This window comes from Gavialis gangeticus, unplaced genomic scaffold, assembly GCF_001723915.1.
Source record: "Gavialis gangeticus isolate Ggan-Ray unplaced genomic scaffold, GavGan_comp1, whole genome shotgun sequence".
Taxonomy (NCBI): Eukaryota; Metazoa; Chordata; order Crocodylia; family Gavialidae; genus Gavialis; species Gavialis gangeticus.
Genome location: NW_017729033.1, coordinates 71,803,642 through 71,816,524, shown reverse-complemented (window position 1 = coordinate 71,816,524; position 12,883 = coordinate 71,803,642). Strand labels below are relative to the sequence as shown.

Here is a 12,883-nt window from a genome sequence, read left to right as displayed (position 1 = left end):
GGAAAAAAGAAGGGAGATAACTCTTTTGAGAAAGAATTACAATTTATAATTATGTATACATCTTGCATATATAATTATATATTCATAAATATTGGGATGTTGGTTTATATATTAATTAGCATCCATAGAAATATATATAAATCTATACTTAGCAGCAAGAATGAAATTGCATGTCATTCAGAGATAATATAGTACATGTCCTACCTTTCATATCAGGGGTGGGCAACATTTTGGAGTGGGGGCTTAGCTCTGACAGCAGGCAGCTTCCCACCCAGCCTGCACTGCCACTGCTGCAGTTGTAGCTGCAGTCACTACTCCTGTCCCTGCAGTACCAGCACCATAGCTTCTCTCTGCTACCCAGCTGCTGCAGAGGCAAAGCCCCCAGCCACCAAATCCCTGCACAGAAGCCCCCCTAATGCCAAAACACAACAAAAGCCCCTCAGGTCTACAAACCAGATGCAGTGGTTCTGCGGGCCATAGGCTGCTGACCCCAGTTTTATATGCTGTTGGTTGTCAGTCGGGTTCTTAAACTGCTGGGGTGAAAGCACATTACAGCATATGACTGTAGACATATGAGCTCCTACATGCATTCAAAGAATAAATTCCTACCAGATAGCTGAAAGAATGCAGTACTAGAGAGGAAGACACAATTAAAGAGTGTTAAAGAAAACTATCAAGAAAAAGAAAGCTTGTTTGTTGTTTGCATAAGGATTTAGAGCAAGAGATAGGACAACATTCACTTCAATAGTGAGATGCAAGCAAAATAAATCTAAACTTTTTCAAGGGCATCAGTAAAGATCAGAAAAGCTACTGAAAGCAATATATTATTTTTAATTTTTTTTCACCACTGTCAGATTTTTCCAAGGTTAATAGCATTATCCCATATGGTCCAACATTAGATGAAAGTCTTGTGTGGTATGTTTAAAATGGCTCTCACCATTTCTCTGCTCTCTTTCATCTTAGACAGCTAGTCTCTTTTGATGGGTGGTTCCCTCCTTTGCCTGCAAAGTAGCATGCAGTTTTATTTTTTAATAGTACATACATAGTTTTTTTCTCAAATAGCGTTCCTTAAAATCACATTTATTACTAGGGGTCAGCCTCACATAATTAATATTGGAAAGTGACAAAAGAAATCTTAAGAGATGTTTCTTTGTTTTAAATGTTTTTGGGAGTGTCTTTGTTGCTTCAGAAATTCTTGCAGTGTTTTTGGGTACTTCTTGCTTAATTCGTTCAAGATGCAAATGGTATAAAATGTATCATATAAAGATCCCAGAAAAAAAGTTCTCAAGAGTTGATTCTGACAGGTTGCTCCCCATTCCTCTCCTATTGCCAGTCTTATGTCAGTTGTGGGCACTGACTTTATTTTGGGTCCTGAACAGCACCAAGTAGACAGGGTCCAATTCAGCATGGCCTTATGCTTTGGACAGTCGCTTACACAAACACAAAGCCACCACCAGATCAGAATTATAATGCTCCATGTTTCTGCTGTATTGCTGTAAATGGCCAGAGCAAGAGCTGGTCAAGGAATTGGACCCATATTACCAAGTGTAACGGAATAATAATGATGAATGAATGTGCCTACTTCTTCTACCTTTGTTCTCATTATTGGATTTCATACAAGTTCTTCAAGTGATGCTAGGTTTATGGATTTAGGGAACTCCTGGTATTAAATAATACCAGGAATGTTTTCATGCAGATCAATTAGACTACTCATTGTAGTAAACACCTTACTAAATCTAGAAAAATCACTGATCACGCTCATGGCATCAAATGACTGGTGAACATATACAAGGTCTTGTGTTATTTTGGTACCTAATCTCTAATTAAATCCATTTGGATGTTAGTTTAGCTCAGGGATGTCAAAGATCCATCCTGTGGAGCCCCTTCCATCTGGCTCACTGGCCTACTGAAATTTGGAGGCAGGGCCTGCCACAGAAGTCGGGACACTGGGCCCTAATGGTGATGTCAATTTGTAGCAGGGCAGAGAACCAGAGCTGTGCAGATACAGCCTTTGCTAACCCTGTGCCCGCTGGACCCCTACCACCACCCCCAGACCTCTGCCACTGCTCACAGACCCTCACTGGCAGACCCACTGCTGCTGTCAGCCTCTGTGCCTCTGTCTCCAGACTTGCTGCAGGTAGCACCAGCTCCACAGATCCAGCCTAGGAGGAGTCCCACAATTTGGATTAGGCCTAGGGTCTGGTATGAGTTTGACACCCCTGCCTTAGGTAGTTGGATAGCATCAAACAATTTTATTACTAGGACAAGGAAAACTACTTTATAATAAATCTTTACAGTATGAATAACCCATGGGATATTAATCCTATAGCATCTTATATATAAATAAAAGTGAGGTTCAGTAGAAACTTTTGGAAAGGCAATATCCCTCAGCCAGACAATACCATCTATAAACTATTCGACTTAATTGTGGAATAATGAATTATCCAGACAGATGATATTTCCTTCTTCTCTTCCAAACTGCAGAATGGTATATCTTACTTTAAGATTTGCCGTTCCACAGAAAATGTAAAGGCCAGCAATCTAGACAGCTATAGAAAAAACTCTTCCATGGGTCATGGGTGCTTTAATAAACTATGATATGCTTGGAAATGTACTGATTTTGAGTCTGGTATTCCATTTGCACAAACATTTAACAATTAAATCATAAGGATGTAGGGTTGGTTCATTCTAGATAAATCCTATGCCACAAGGTACAAGTGTTCCACCTGAAACTGTTTTCTTGGAGATTTGAGGGAAATTTCATGGTTTCTCATTGCTTTTAGTTTTATTATTTTTTAAGCCTAGTATTTCCTCACACTAGAAAAATAATGGAGGGAGAAGGGGCAGAGGATTCAGATTCTGATACACACACAGGTACACACCCTTTATCTGTATATAGTATGATTTTATTGTCTTCTCTGCAGTTTAACTGGAGGACATTCCCATAAGGCTTAGCATGAAAGACACTAAAATTAATGCAAATAAGACAATACTTATCTCATTATGCTCTGGAGTATGAACCTGTAAATTAAATCCATTCACTCTCACTGAAGAAAAAGGTGCCTCATATTTTCTCCTTTTTATCCAATTTGTAAAACGCTCATTAAAGCCCATTGTCCCCATGATAAAAAATCAGTTCTGCCATCTTAGTCAATTAGAGACTTTTCCTACATCTAATGTCAAGAGAAAAGATGTAATCTTCACTGAAGCTTTAAACACTATATATATTTTAAAGACATGTCTTGTGTTATCACATGAATGGCATGCCATTGTAAAAACTGTCTTATCAGCATACACTTAAGTGGAAACTAAAGGTTGTAATCTTTTTGATAAAAAAGTTTACGGGTTTGTAGTCTGCAATCTACATTAAGAAAAGAGATCAGTCATTATAAACTGCAAAATGCTGGTCTTTTCTTTGTCACATGTTACATTTCTCACATAGGCCCCTACTGAAGGATATAGTTATAAGTTTCAGGCCATAAGGAAACTGAAAACCAAAGCAATGACCTTGCTTGAAGGAAAGTCAGGCAGTAAGGTCTCTTCTTCAAGGTTTTTTACCCCCAAGGCCTGAGAATGGTGTGTACAGCAAAACAACAAAATAGTTTAACATAATGAGAAAATACACAAAACCAACCCAGTTTGCATACAACTTGATCTTGTGACTAATGAGTGTGGAATTTTGTCTTCTTACAAGCCTTCTGCTTCTCTCAGCTTTTATGTCATTTGCTGGGTTTCCCCTGAATATATCAGTTTGGTTTGTGAAACCCCACCTTTGCTCTTTTCATTGTAGTGGATGTCAGGTTGATGAGGAAATTAACTCCTTGTTGCCTGGAAAGAAAGTCAAGTGTAGTACCCATTAGTATCCATTATGGGTACTAATTCCACTTTATAGTTCATGAAAATCCTCCTGGATTTCCTCCAGATCCATTATTTTCCAACATCTGGAATCTTAATAAATTTTGAAAGGGATTTATCAAGAAGTTTTTTTCCAAGATTATTAGAGTCATATCAGAGTCAATCAATTCCTCTGGTATTTCTTTAAATTACATTATTTTGTGAATTAATTAATTTGGTTCATTAATTAATTAACAGAACAGTTCTGTCTGCACTTAAGCTGCAATAAAAATAATAAAACACTCCATTGGTCTGATGTACCTCAGAAAAATGAATTGGAGAATAGGATGCTTGTTTCTCACTTAAATTCTTTGAGCCCACAAAGCTGGAAAGTTATAATTTGCTTTGCTTTATGACCTAGCATAATACCAGTGCTTAACTTAATTTAATTTAATTTATTTAATATTTTTATTTAGTATTTTTGGGGCTTTTAGCTCTAGCAAGAGCTTTCAAAGTTTGCCAAATCCCATTTTAGTTGTTTATATATGTATTTTTATGGAGTTTTGTCAGTTCTCGTACATTATCCCCTCACCATTTAAAATCCTGCGTCCACGTTTCTAGGTTAACTGCATCACTGACTCATCCTGGTCTCTGCCAGTACACCCCCTGTCAGGTCTCAAGCCTGAAGCCATCACCTTTCTCAGGATGGAATCACATGATTCGTCTACAATCAGACTGAGTCCTGGCTGCAGTCCCGGTACATCAATTTTGATCAACTCAGCCAATCTGACTTATGTCCAGATTCTGCAGTACTGTCCCCTGTGGGAGGAAGGACACTAGTAACCAGTAACCAGATGGTCTTCTTAAAACAAAGCAGTATTTATTAGAACCGCAGTATTTCAGGAAAAAAAACAAATCCAAAACCATAAACAGACTGTATGCATATGCAGCTTACCAGGTGTTAAATCATCTTCCACAGGGGAGGCTAGTAGGTTTAACTTCCTATGAACTCTTCTACGCAGACTCTCTCTGCATCAAATTTTCTGTGTCAGAGTTCACTGGCAAGTCCTCGGACAGCTCTTGGCAACTAATCTTTTTCACAGGAATCAAGTCACTTTTTAACTGTTTGTGGCCTTCTGCTTTAGCAGCTCCCGGCTTTGACAAAACTATTGCAATATGTTGGAGACAGGGGAAAGCACCTCAAAGCCAACAGCTTTCCCATTGTTTTTATTCTGTACTCCTACCTGTGTGACCTCTTGAACAGTCCCTGTTAAATTCAGGCACTATAAGCATATAATAAGTATTCCTGTATCCCTAATATAAATTATGTGGTCTATATCAAGAACTAAATTACATGTCACTATCCTTACAACCTGTTCTCATACTGCATGATGGTAGGAAGTCTCTAAAGATTATTTTCCCACCAATCTTATTCCATCTTCATATAACCCCACATTGTATGATTGCTAGAGGGAGGTTTTATTCATATCAGCTTACTTCCTAATGTTATGCACAATAACATTCTTTAAACCCCAAGTGTTGATGTACAGCGGGTCCAGGTTGCATTTATAACCTCTATTGAAGTTAATGGGAGCTGCAGGTGGTTAGCATCTCTGAAAATTAAGTCTGCTATGTTTATCTTTCAGCTCCCTGCTGTAATACATTTACAACAGGGGCATCAAACATCCAGCCTGAGGGCTGAATGTGGTCTTCAGACCTGTGTCATCTGGCCAGTACGGTTTCTGGAGAGGCCAAGATTCTGGCAGCCCCAGCTTCCCCTAGGCTGACACAGCAGTTCAGGTGGCCATGGGGACTAACACCACTCCCACCTGTCCCACTGTTGCAGAGACGTCTGAATCTGGCTGGCAAGGAGCCCTGTGGCATGGATCTAGCCCACAAAGTCAAATTACTTTGATAAGCCTAATCTACAGCATGAGGGTCATCCTGGAGAATAGTCTGCAATTGCACCTTTGTAAATCTATGTAGTCTGTGTGGTATGGCCTGTCTCTATGTATATCTGAACTAGATATCATAAACAAACAAAGTATCAATTCTTGATTATTCTAAGTGGAATCAGGAGTAAAACGAATCATTTTTTTAGGATGTTGCCAAATACCCACCATTATTTATAAAAACATCTACTTTTTCAGCATTTAGAAGTTTTGTGAATTTGGCACGTAATATATTTAGATTTACTGCTTCTTTTATTAAGAATTCAGTCCTGTAAGAGTCATGCTGGGACAGAGCCTACTCACAAGGACCTCAGGACCAGACCAGCCTAAAGTCTCTAATTTGTTTCACACTGACCCATATTTTTCTACATGCTTTTCCTGAACTGCTCACTTCCTCTGTAAATGGTAAATTTCTAGTCATTAAAAGACCACTTATCTTTTTTGCTGCTCTGATTCTAAATTTAAGCAGAGGTGGCTAACTCGGGCTCTGTTATGTTTGGTATGCATAGATGTAGTTAAATGAGCATGCTGTAGATATGCAACTAAACATTTAATTTTTTTCCAAGGTAGCATTTCCCTACACATTTTCTATTTTATCCCATTTAGAGAGCTGTGTCATGGAGTTCCTGAACTGGGGTACTTACTTGGGATCACTGTGACAATGAGTGGATCTTGAAAAACAACATGCATTTTTCTCCAATTAAAAATAAACTAGAAGCTTTACTAATATGCTAGGGACCTAGGACTGTATTATTCATTTGAGGACTGAAGCAAAAACAAATATAACTTCATTGGAATAAGTTAAAAACAACCTGCAAGGCTGTGAAATAAGAGGTTCACTACAAGGAGCAGCTAACAGACAGCAGAACTGCAGAATAAAGGCTAGCTGGATTCTGGAACAGCAAGACAGTAAAAAAAAAAAGAAAGAGTCTGCAAAATGAAGAGTTTAGAAGGGATCAGGTAGATGGTAATCAGCCATGAACTCAATTGACTACCACCACACTGCTTGACTAGAAATGCTGCTGCTACTGCTAGGCAGTTGGGTGGAGCAGGAATCAAAGGAGAGAGGGATACAACTACCCTGGTGCATCCCTGCCTGGATCTGCCCTGGGCTTTGGCCTTGTCTCATTTCTGAAAGTGCCTGCCTGAAGGCAACCCCAGCACAGTTTCTAAAGCAGGGGAGCCCCTGGTTTCTTTATTTTCAGAGTTAAAAGAAAAAGTATGCATATTCATTATATCAGGTTTAACAGATACATTGAATGAAGGTCAAGCCTTCCCATTTTATTTGTATTATATTTTTAATTCAATAACACTTCTGACAAACACAAAAAGTCAAAAACCTGGTCATATTTTAACAATCTGGAATATCGTTTCCTGATGTCACAGAAAGCCATTAGGTTTGGTCCCCTACTATTGCTGGCTGCACACAGCAACTTCTAAGAGATTGCCAGCACCTCATTCGGCATTAGAAATGCTTTCACTTACCTTTGTATTATGCTTTACAAACTTTACCTTTTTTGTGACTAGGAACTTTTACCCCCCACTTTAAAAGCTATATCTGTATAGACCCAACTAATATACCAGTCACTAAAAAGCAATCACTTTCAGCAAGGAAGATGGCAATTATTCAGCAGCACATAAAATTATGACACAAAGTGGAGAATCCATTATCCAACTAAAATTGCTTGGATTATTTGTTTAGGCTTTTCAGATTGAAATTAATAGACAAATTAGAATTAGATTATTACAGTTAAAGGTCTCCAACCCTTTAGAAGCTGCACATTTCTGTTACATTCTGGAGTTCTGGCCAGGCCTTAACTGCTTCTACTACCTCTGACTCTGGGCCTATCCCCTCCATGGTGATCACATGTCCCAAAAAAAATCACTTGCCTGCAGTAAAGCTGATATTTGGCAGGTTTAATTTTTAAGTTGGCTTCCTTCAGCCTGTTAAAAACTGCTTTCAGTTTCTGCAAGTTCTCCTGAAAGGTTTGACCTATAAATTATATCATCCAGGTACACCAGACAAGATGTCCCTTGCAAATCCACTAACGTGATATCCATCAATCTCTGAAATGTATTAGGAGCATTACATAAACAAAAAGCCACAACATTAAACTCAAAAAGTCTCTTCTTGTGAAGAAAGTTGTCTTAGGTCTGTCCTTTGGGTGCACTTCCACCTGCCAGTACCCACTAGCTAGATCCAGGGTGGAGAACCAGCGAAGTTTTGCCCAGGAGGTCTAGCATGTCATCAGTTTGAGGTAAGGCGTAGGCACACTTAACAGTAACATCATTCAGTCTATGATAATACACATAGACCAGCACACCTCCCCTTTCTTCTGCACCTATACCACAGGGGCAGTCCATGGGCTAAAAGAGGGCCTCTTTCCTCATCTCTTGCAGCTACTAATCAAACTCCTTCTGGAAATGGACGGGTAGTCATCTAGGCATTGCCAACAGGACTGGATTAACACATAGACAAACGAGGCACAGGCCTAGGGCCCTGAGGTGTGGAAAGGGGGGGCCTGCTCTTTCTCTCCATGGTGGTGGTGCGAATAGCCCCATCTGCCTCCCCTCCCCTTGCCTCCCTTCCTCTTCCCCTATGCTAGCCTCGCTGCTGCAGAGGCTGCTTCTTAGCGAAGGTGGCCATCGAGGTACCTCAAGAATAGAGGACTGTCCCCACCACCAAGAACATTGCATGCCTCCCAAGGCTGGGGGGGCCCAGCGGGGAAAAATAGAGCACATAAAGGCATCCGGTTTCGTATCAACAGAGGACCAGAAAACCAGACTGTCCTCTATGACCCAATTCCTAGTGGTGGCTTTGAGCCCATGTTGCCAAGTCTGCTTATAATAAGTGGAGTTGGGTTTGTTTTTAAAAAAAGTTGCTTTGATTTTTAGAATCGTGGGTTGCAATGTTTTGGGCTTTTTTATTTGGAGGTTGCTTATTTGGGGCTTTCCTGTAATACAGCAGTTCCCAAACTGTAGATCCTGGCTGCAGAAACAAGATGGGGTCACAGAAAGGCCCAGCCCAGCCAGCATGCAGCTTCTGGGCAGGGCTGCTGCTGTTGCCACCCCAAGGACCTGCATGCCTTCCCCAGCCTCTGGCTTGCTCCAAGCACCACATAAGGGAGAGGGCATGCTGCAGCTGGGTGGGAGCACAGAGCTTGGGTGGGCAGGGTGTGGGTATGAGGGAGGGTGGGAGGTGTGGGGAACCTCTCCTACACTCCTTCCACATGGTGAACAACCTCCACCCCCACCAGCAGCAGCCCTCGGGGCAATCGTGGCCCACACAGGCCTGGGCACGGCTCCATCCAGCGCTGTATGGTGGGAGCAAGGAGTGCAGCCCCATCAGCTTCCAAGTCCAAACCTAGCTCTTTTTTCTGGTGATTATTAACTCTGTCCTTTTATGGACAATGGTGGCACATCAGAAGTGGCACCCTGGTCTACTGTGCAGCAGAACTGAGAGCATGTCCCTATTTGCAGCTCCCCAGATCTACACATGGGCTACGTGGAGACCAGTGCAAGAGAAGCAGCTGGCAGGGCAGCGATCTTTGCCACCATTGTGCAGTGCTGGCTGGAGCTGCACATCGCAGGGTGCTGGTGCCTGGGTGGGCCCCGAGGGCTGCTGCCACTGGCACCAGAGGCTGTGCTCCATGGTAGGGGAGTGTAGGAGGGGTCTCCACACCTCCCAACCCTCCCTCACACTCACACTCCGCCCCCACAGTCCCCTCCCACATATACACCCCAACATACCCTATTGCCCACCCCCCACCCCACACACACAGCTACACCCCCTTACACACACTTTCCAGCACCATTCTCTTTTCTTTTAAATGTGTTGGGCTTGTTTTGGTCATGACTGGCCTGGGGCCCACAAGTTTGTTTGACTATGGCCCATTAAAGAGTTAATTCAGCCCTGATTGTCAGTATTAATCCAGTGCTTTGTTAAGCCTGTATGCCCTAGGTTGTAGTCCCCAAGGTTGACTACATCTGCATACTCCAATAGGACTTCTTGTACTGCCCTCATTTGCTCAGGCTCCAGGTCACCAAGACTTAACATGAACATGTTCGAATTTTCCTACATTCCACCAAAGTTTAGTGCCTGGCTCTCCTTTGAGCTCAGTAGTCTTACAGCAACCAATCTCTCTGATCAAGGGTCCTCCTGCAGAACAGTCACACCTGTCTCAGACATGCCCATTACGATGCCCTAATATGCAACCTGTGGTTCTGTCAATGCATTAGCAACCTGCAGAGGAATTTCACCTTGTGGTTCTTACCCATTGTAGTTCCTACTAGGAATCCCGATTCACCAGTGAACTTAGATTTTAAAAAGTCCTCTTCTTCATGGCACCATCTTTTCAGTTCATTAATGATCATCATCTCACTTCTAGGAGGTATTGTTAGGTTCTTCTCCATTACCACTTGGCATGCCCTCACTCGGCTAACTGTGGTATAGAAGGGGAAATGCCTCGCCAGAAAAGAACATGAAAAAATCTGCAAAATTCATAAAAACCTGGTAAATTTTTAGGAAGACAATGCCTAACAAGGCAGCTTAAATAGCATCCTTTGCTATGAGAATTTTACATGGCATCTGTAGGCCTTGGAAGCTGATGGTTGTACTCCACTTTCCCAGAATTGGAAGTGCTTCTCCACTGGATATCTTGACTGCTAGCCTAAAGGGTTGAAGGCAGGGGGTCAGACTTGAAGATCTACAAGGTCCCTTCCGACCCTACTTCTATGATTCTATGATTCTTTCTGTCTCTGTTGTAGCTTGCTGCCATACCCAGCTATATACAACGGATACTTGAGCACCTGAATCTAGAAAGAACTCTCATTCTGTGCTCTGTCTGCTAGCAGTGGATGGGCACTCTCTCCACAGCCTACCTTCTCTCTGAGCATGCCCTCTGGAAGTGATCTTGGCTGCCACAGCATTCTCCTGATGACACTCCAGCCACTGTGGTCCAGGAAAATGTCCCTTTTTGTGTCTGCTCTGGGGCTAGGTTTCCCTACTTTTCTTGAGCTGGTCCAGTTCATCTCAGATCTTGCTCAGTGCCTCCATCACCATTCACAAGGCTGCTGACTCTAGTCACGTGTGTGCTGCTGACTTCTCCTCCCTGGCATGCATTTGCACCACTCCATCTCAGTGACTAGCTTTACGACATCATCCAGGTTATGGGCCTTCCCCAACTGAAGCTGGGCCCACACTGCTGATGAACTGGTCATGGACCAGTAGATCCTGTATCTCAGGGCTGATTTGTGTGAAGGCCTTTACAGATAATCGTCTTAGGGCAGGGGTTGCAACTGGAGGTTTACACATACCCCAGGGGTACTTGGGAAGGCCCCTGGGGGTACACGGCAGTGGTGCAGAGAAGCAGAGGGTGGGGCCACTAGCACTTTGTACTGTTTGCGCTGCTGCACACCGCCAGCGCTTTAATTTTCGCTAGCGCTGCGTGCCGCTGACACTTCTGCCATCGTGCACCGCCGGCACTTCTGGTTTCGCCACCACAGTTGCCTGGGGACACCCCTCCCCCGCTTGTTGACTGGCCACGAGGGGACTCCCTGCTTCTCAACCAGCTGCCAGGGGTACACCGACTGAAAAAGGTTGAAAACCCCTGTCTTAGGGCAATGCCAAACTCTTGCACCAATTCTGCTAAAGTCTTCCTACTATTAAAGAAAGCTGCACAGTCCCAGTCAGGACCTGAACCTGGTTCTAAAACATTCATGAGGGCCCCTGTCAGGTGTTTATAATCCTTTCTGGCTTCACTGATGAGCCCATGGTAGACTTCCCTGGCCTTCCCTGTGAGCAACAGGCTCAGCAATTTTTAACTTAATATCCTCATCCCATCCATTTAACTCAGCTGCCATTTCAAATTATTCATGCAAGTCACCCCAGTGTCGTTGCTCCCTACCATAGGATGCTGGATTGACTATAGGCCTTGAGACACTTGCTGGGGTATGTGCATTTTCCCCTTCCACAAAGGGTACCCCCTCCTCCATGGAGGTTTGGCGAGATGGGAGCCCAGGAAGGGTGGCCGTGTCTTAAGGAAACGATTCTTCGGGCACAGAGGGAGACGATTCCGATGAGGGGGAAAAGGGGGAAGGGGGCCAAGAGGCCTCCTTGGCTGACCAGAGAAATCCAGAGCAGCCTAAGGGCAAAAAGGGGGGCATATATATAAGCAGTGGAAACAGGGAGAGATTACTAAAGAGGAGTATGCCTCCTCAGCTCGCAGTTGTAGGGAGGCAGTTAGAAAGGCCAAAGCTACCATGGAGCAAAGGATGGCATCCCCAGTTAAGAATAACAAAAATTTGTTTTTCATAGGGAGTAAAAGGAAGGCCCAGGGTGTAATAGGACCACTACTGAACAGGCAAAAGCAATTGGTGACAGACAGGGAAGACAAGGCTGAACTCCTCAATGAGTTCTTTGCTTCAGTCTTCCTAAACGAGGGGCAAGACAAGTCTCACACTGTAGAGAGGCAACAGCTGGGCGCCAGACTACCAAGCATTGACCCTGAGATGTTGTAGAGTCACTTGGAAGGACTGGATGTGTTTAAGTCAGCAGGCCCAGATGAGCTCCATCCAAGGGTACTGAAGGCACTGGTCGACATCATTGTACAGCCCCTGGCAAGAATATTTGAGCACTTGTGGCACACGGGACAGGTCCCAGAGGACTGGAAAAGGGCCAATGTGGTCCCTATTTTCAAGAAGGGGAGAAAGGAGGATCCAGGCAACTATAAGCCAGTCAGTCTCACCTCCATCCTTGGCAAAGTCTTTGAAAAAATTATTAAGTCTCATATATGTGAGAGCCCAGCAGGAAAAATTATGCTGGGGGTAAACCAGCACGGGTTCGTAGCAGGTAGATCATGCCTGACTAATCTAGTCTCTTTTTATGACCAGGTTACAAAACACCTTGACACAGAAGTAGGGGGTGATATTGTTTACTTAGACTTCAGGAAGGCCTTCGATACGGTATCCCACCCCATACTGGTGAACAAGTTAAGAGGCTGTGACTTGGATGATTACACAGTCCGGTGGGTGGCAAATTGACTAGAGGGTCGTACCCAGAGAGTTGTGATGGATGGGTCAGTATCAACCTGGAAGAG

General features: G+C 43.3%; 1 protein-coding gene across 1 annotated transcript in view; it reads right to left on the bottom strand.

The window, feature by feature from the left end:
• The window catches only part of KIT (KIT proto-oncogene receptor tyrosine kinase), a 132,340-nt gene extending 122,141 nt beyond the window's left edge, over positions 1-10,199 (bottom strand). Inside the window, exon 1 of the mRNA XM_019525864.1 lies at positions 10,061-10,199. Within this exon, the coding sequence (XP_019381409.1) occupies positions 10,061-10,199 (139 nt within the window). The remainder of the gene's footprint in view (positions 1-10,060) is intronic.
• Positions 10,200-12,883: the final 2,684 nt, after the last annotated feature.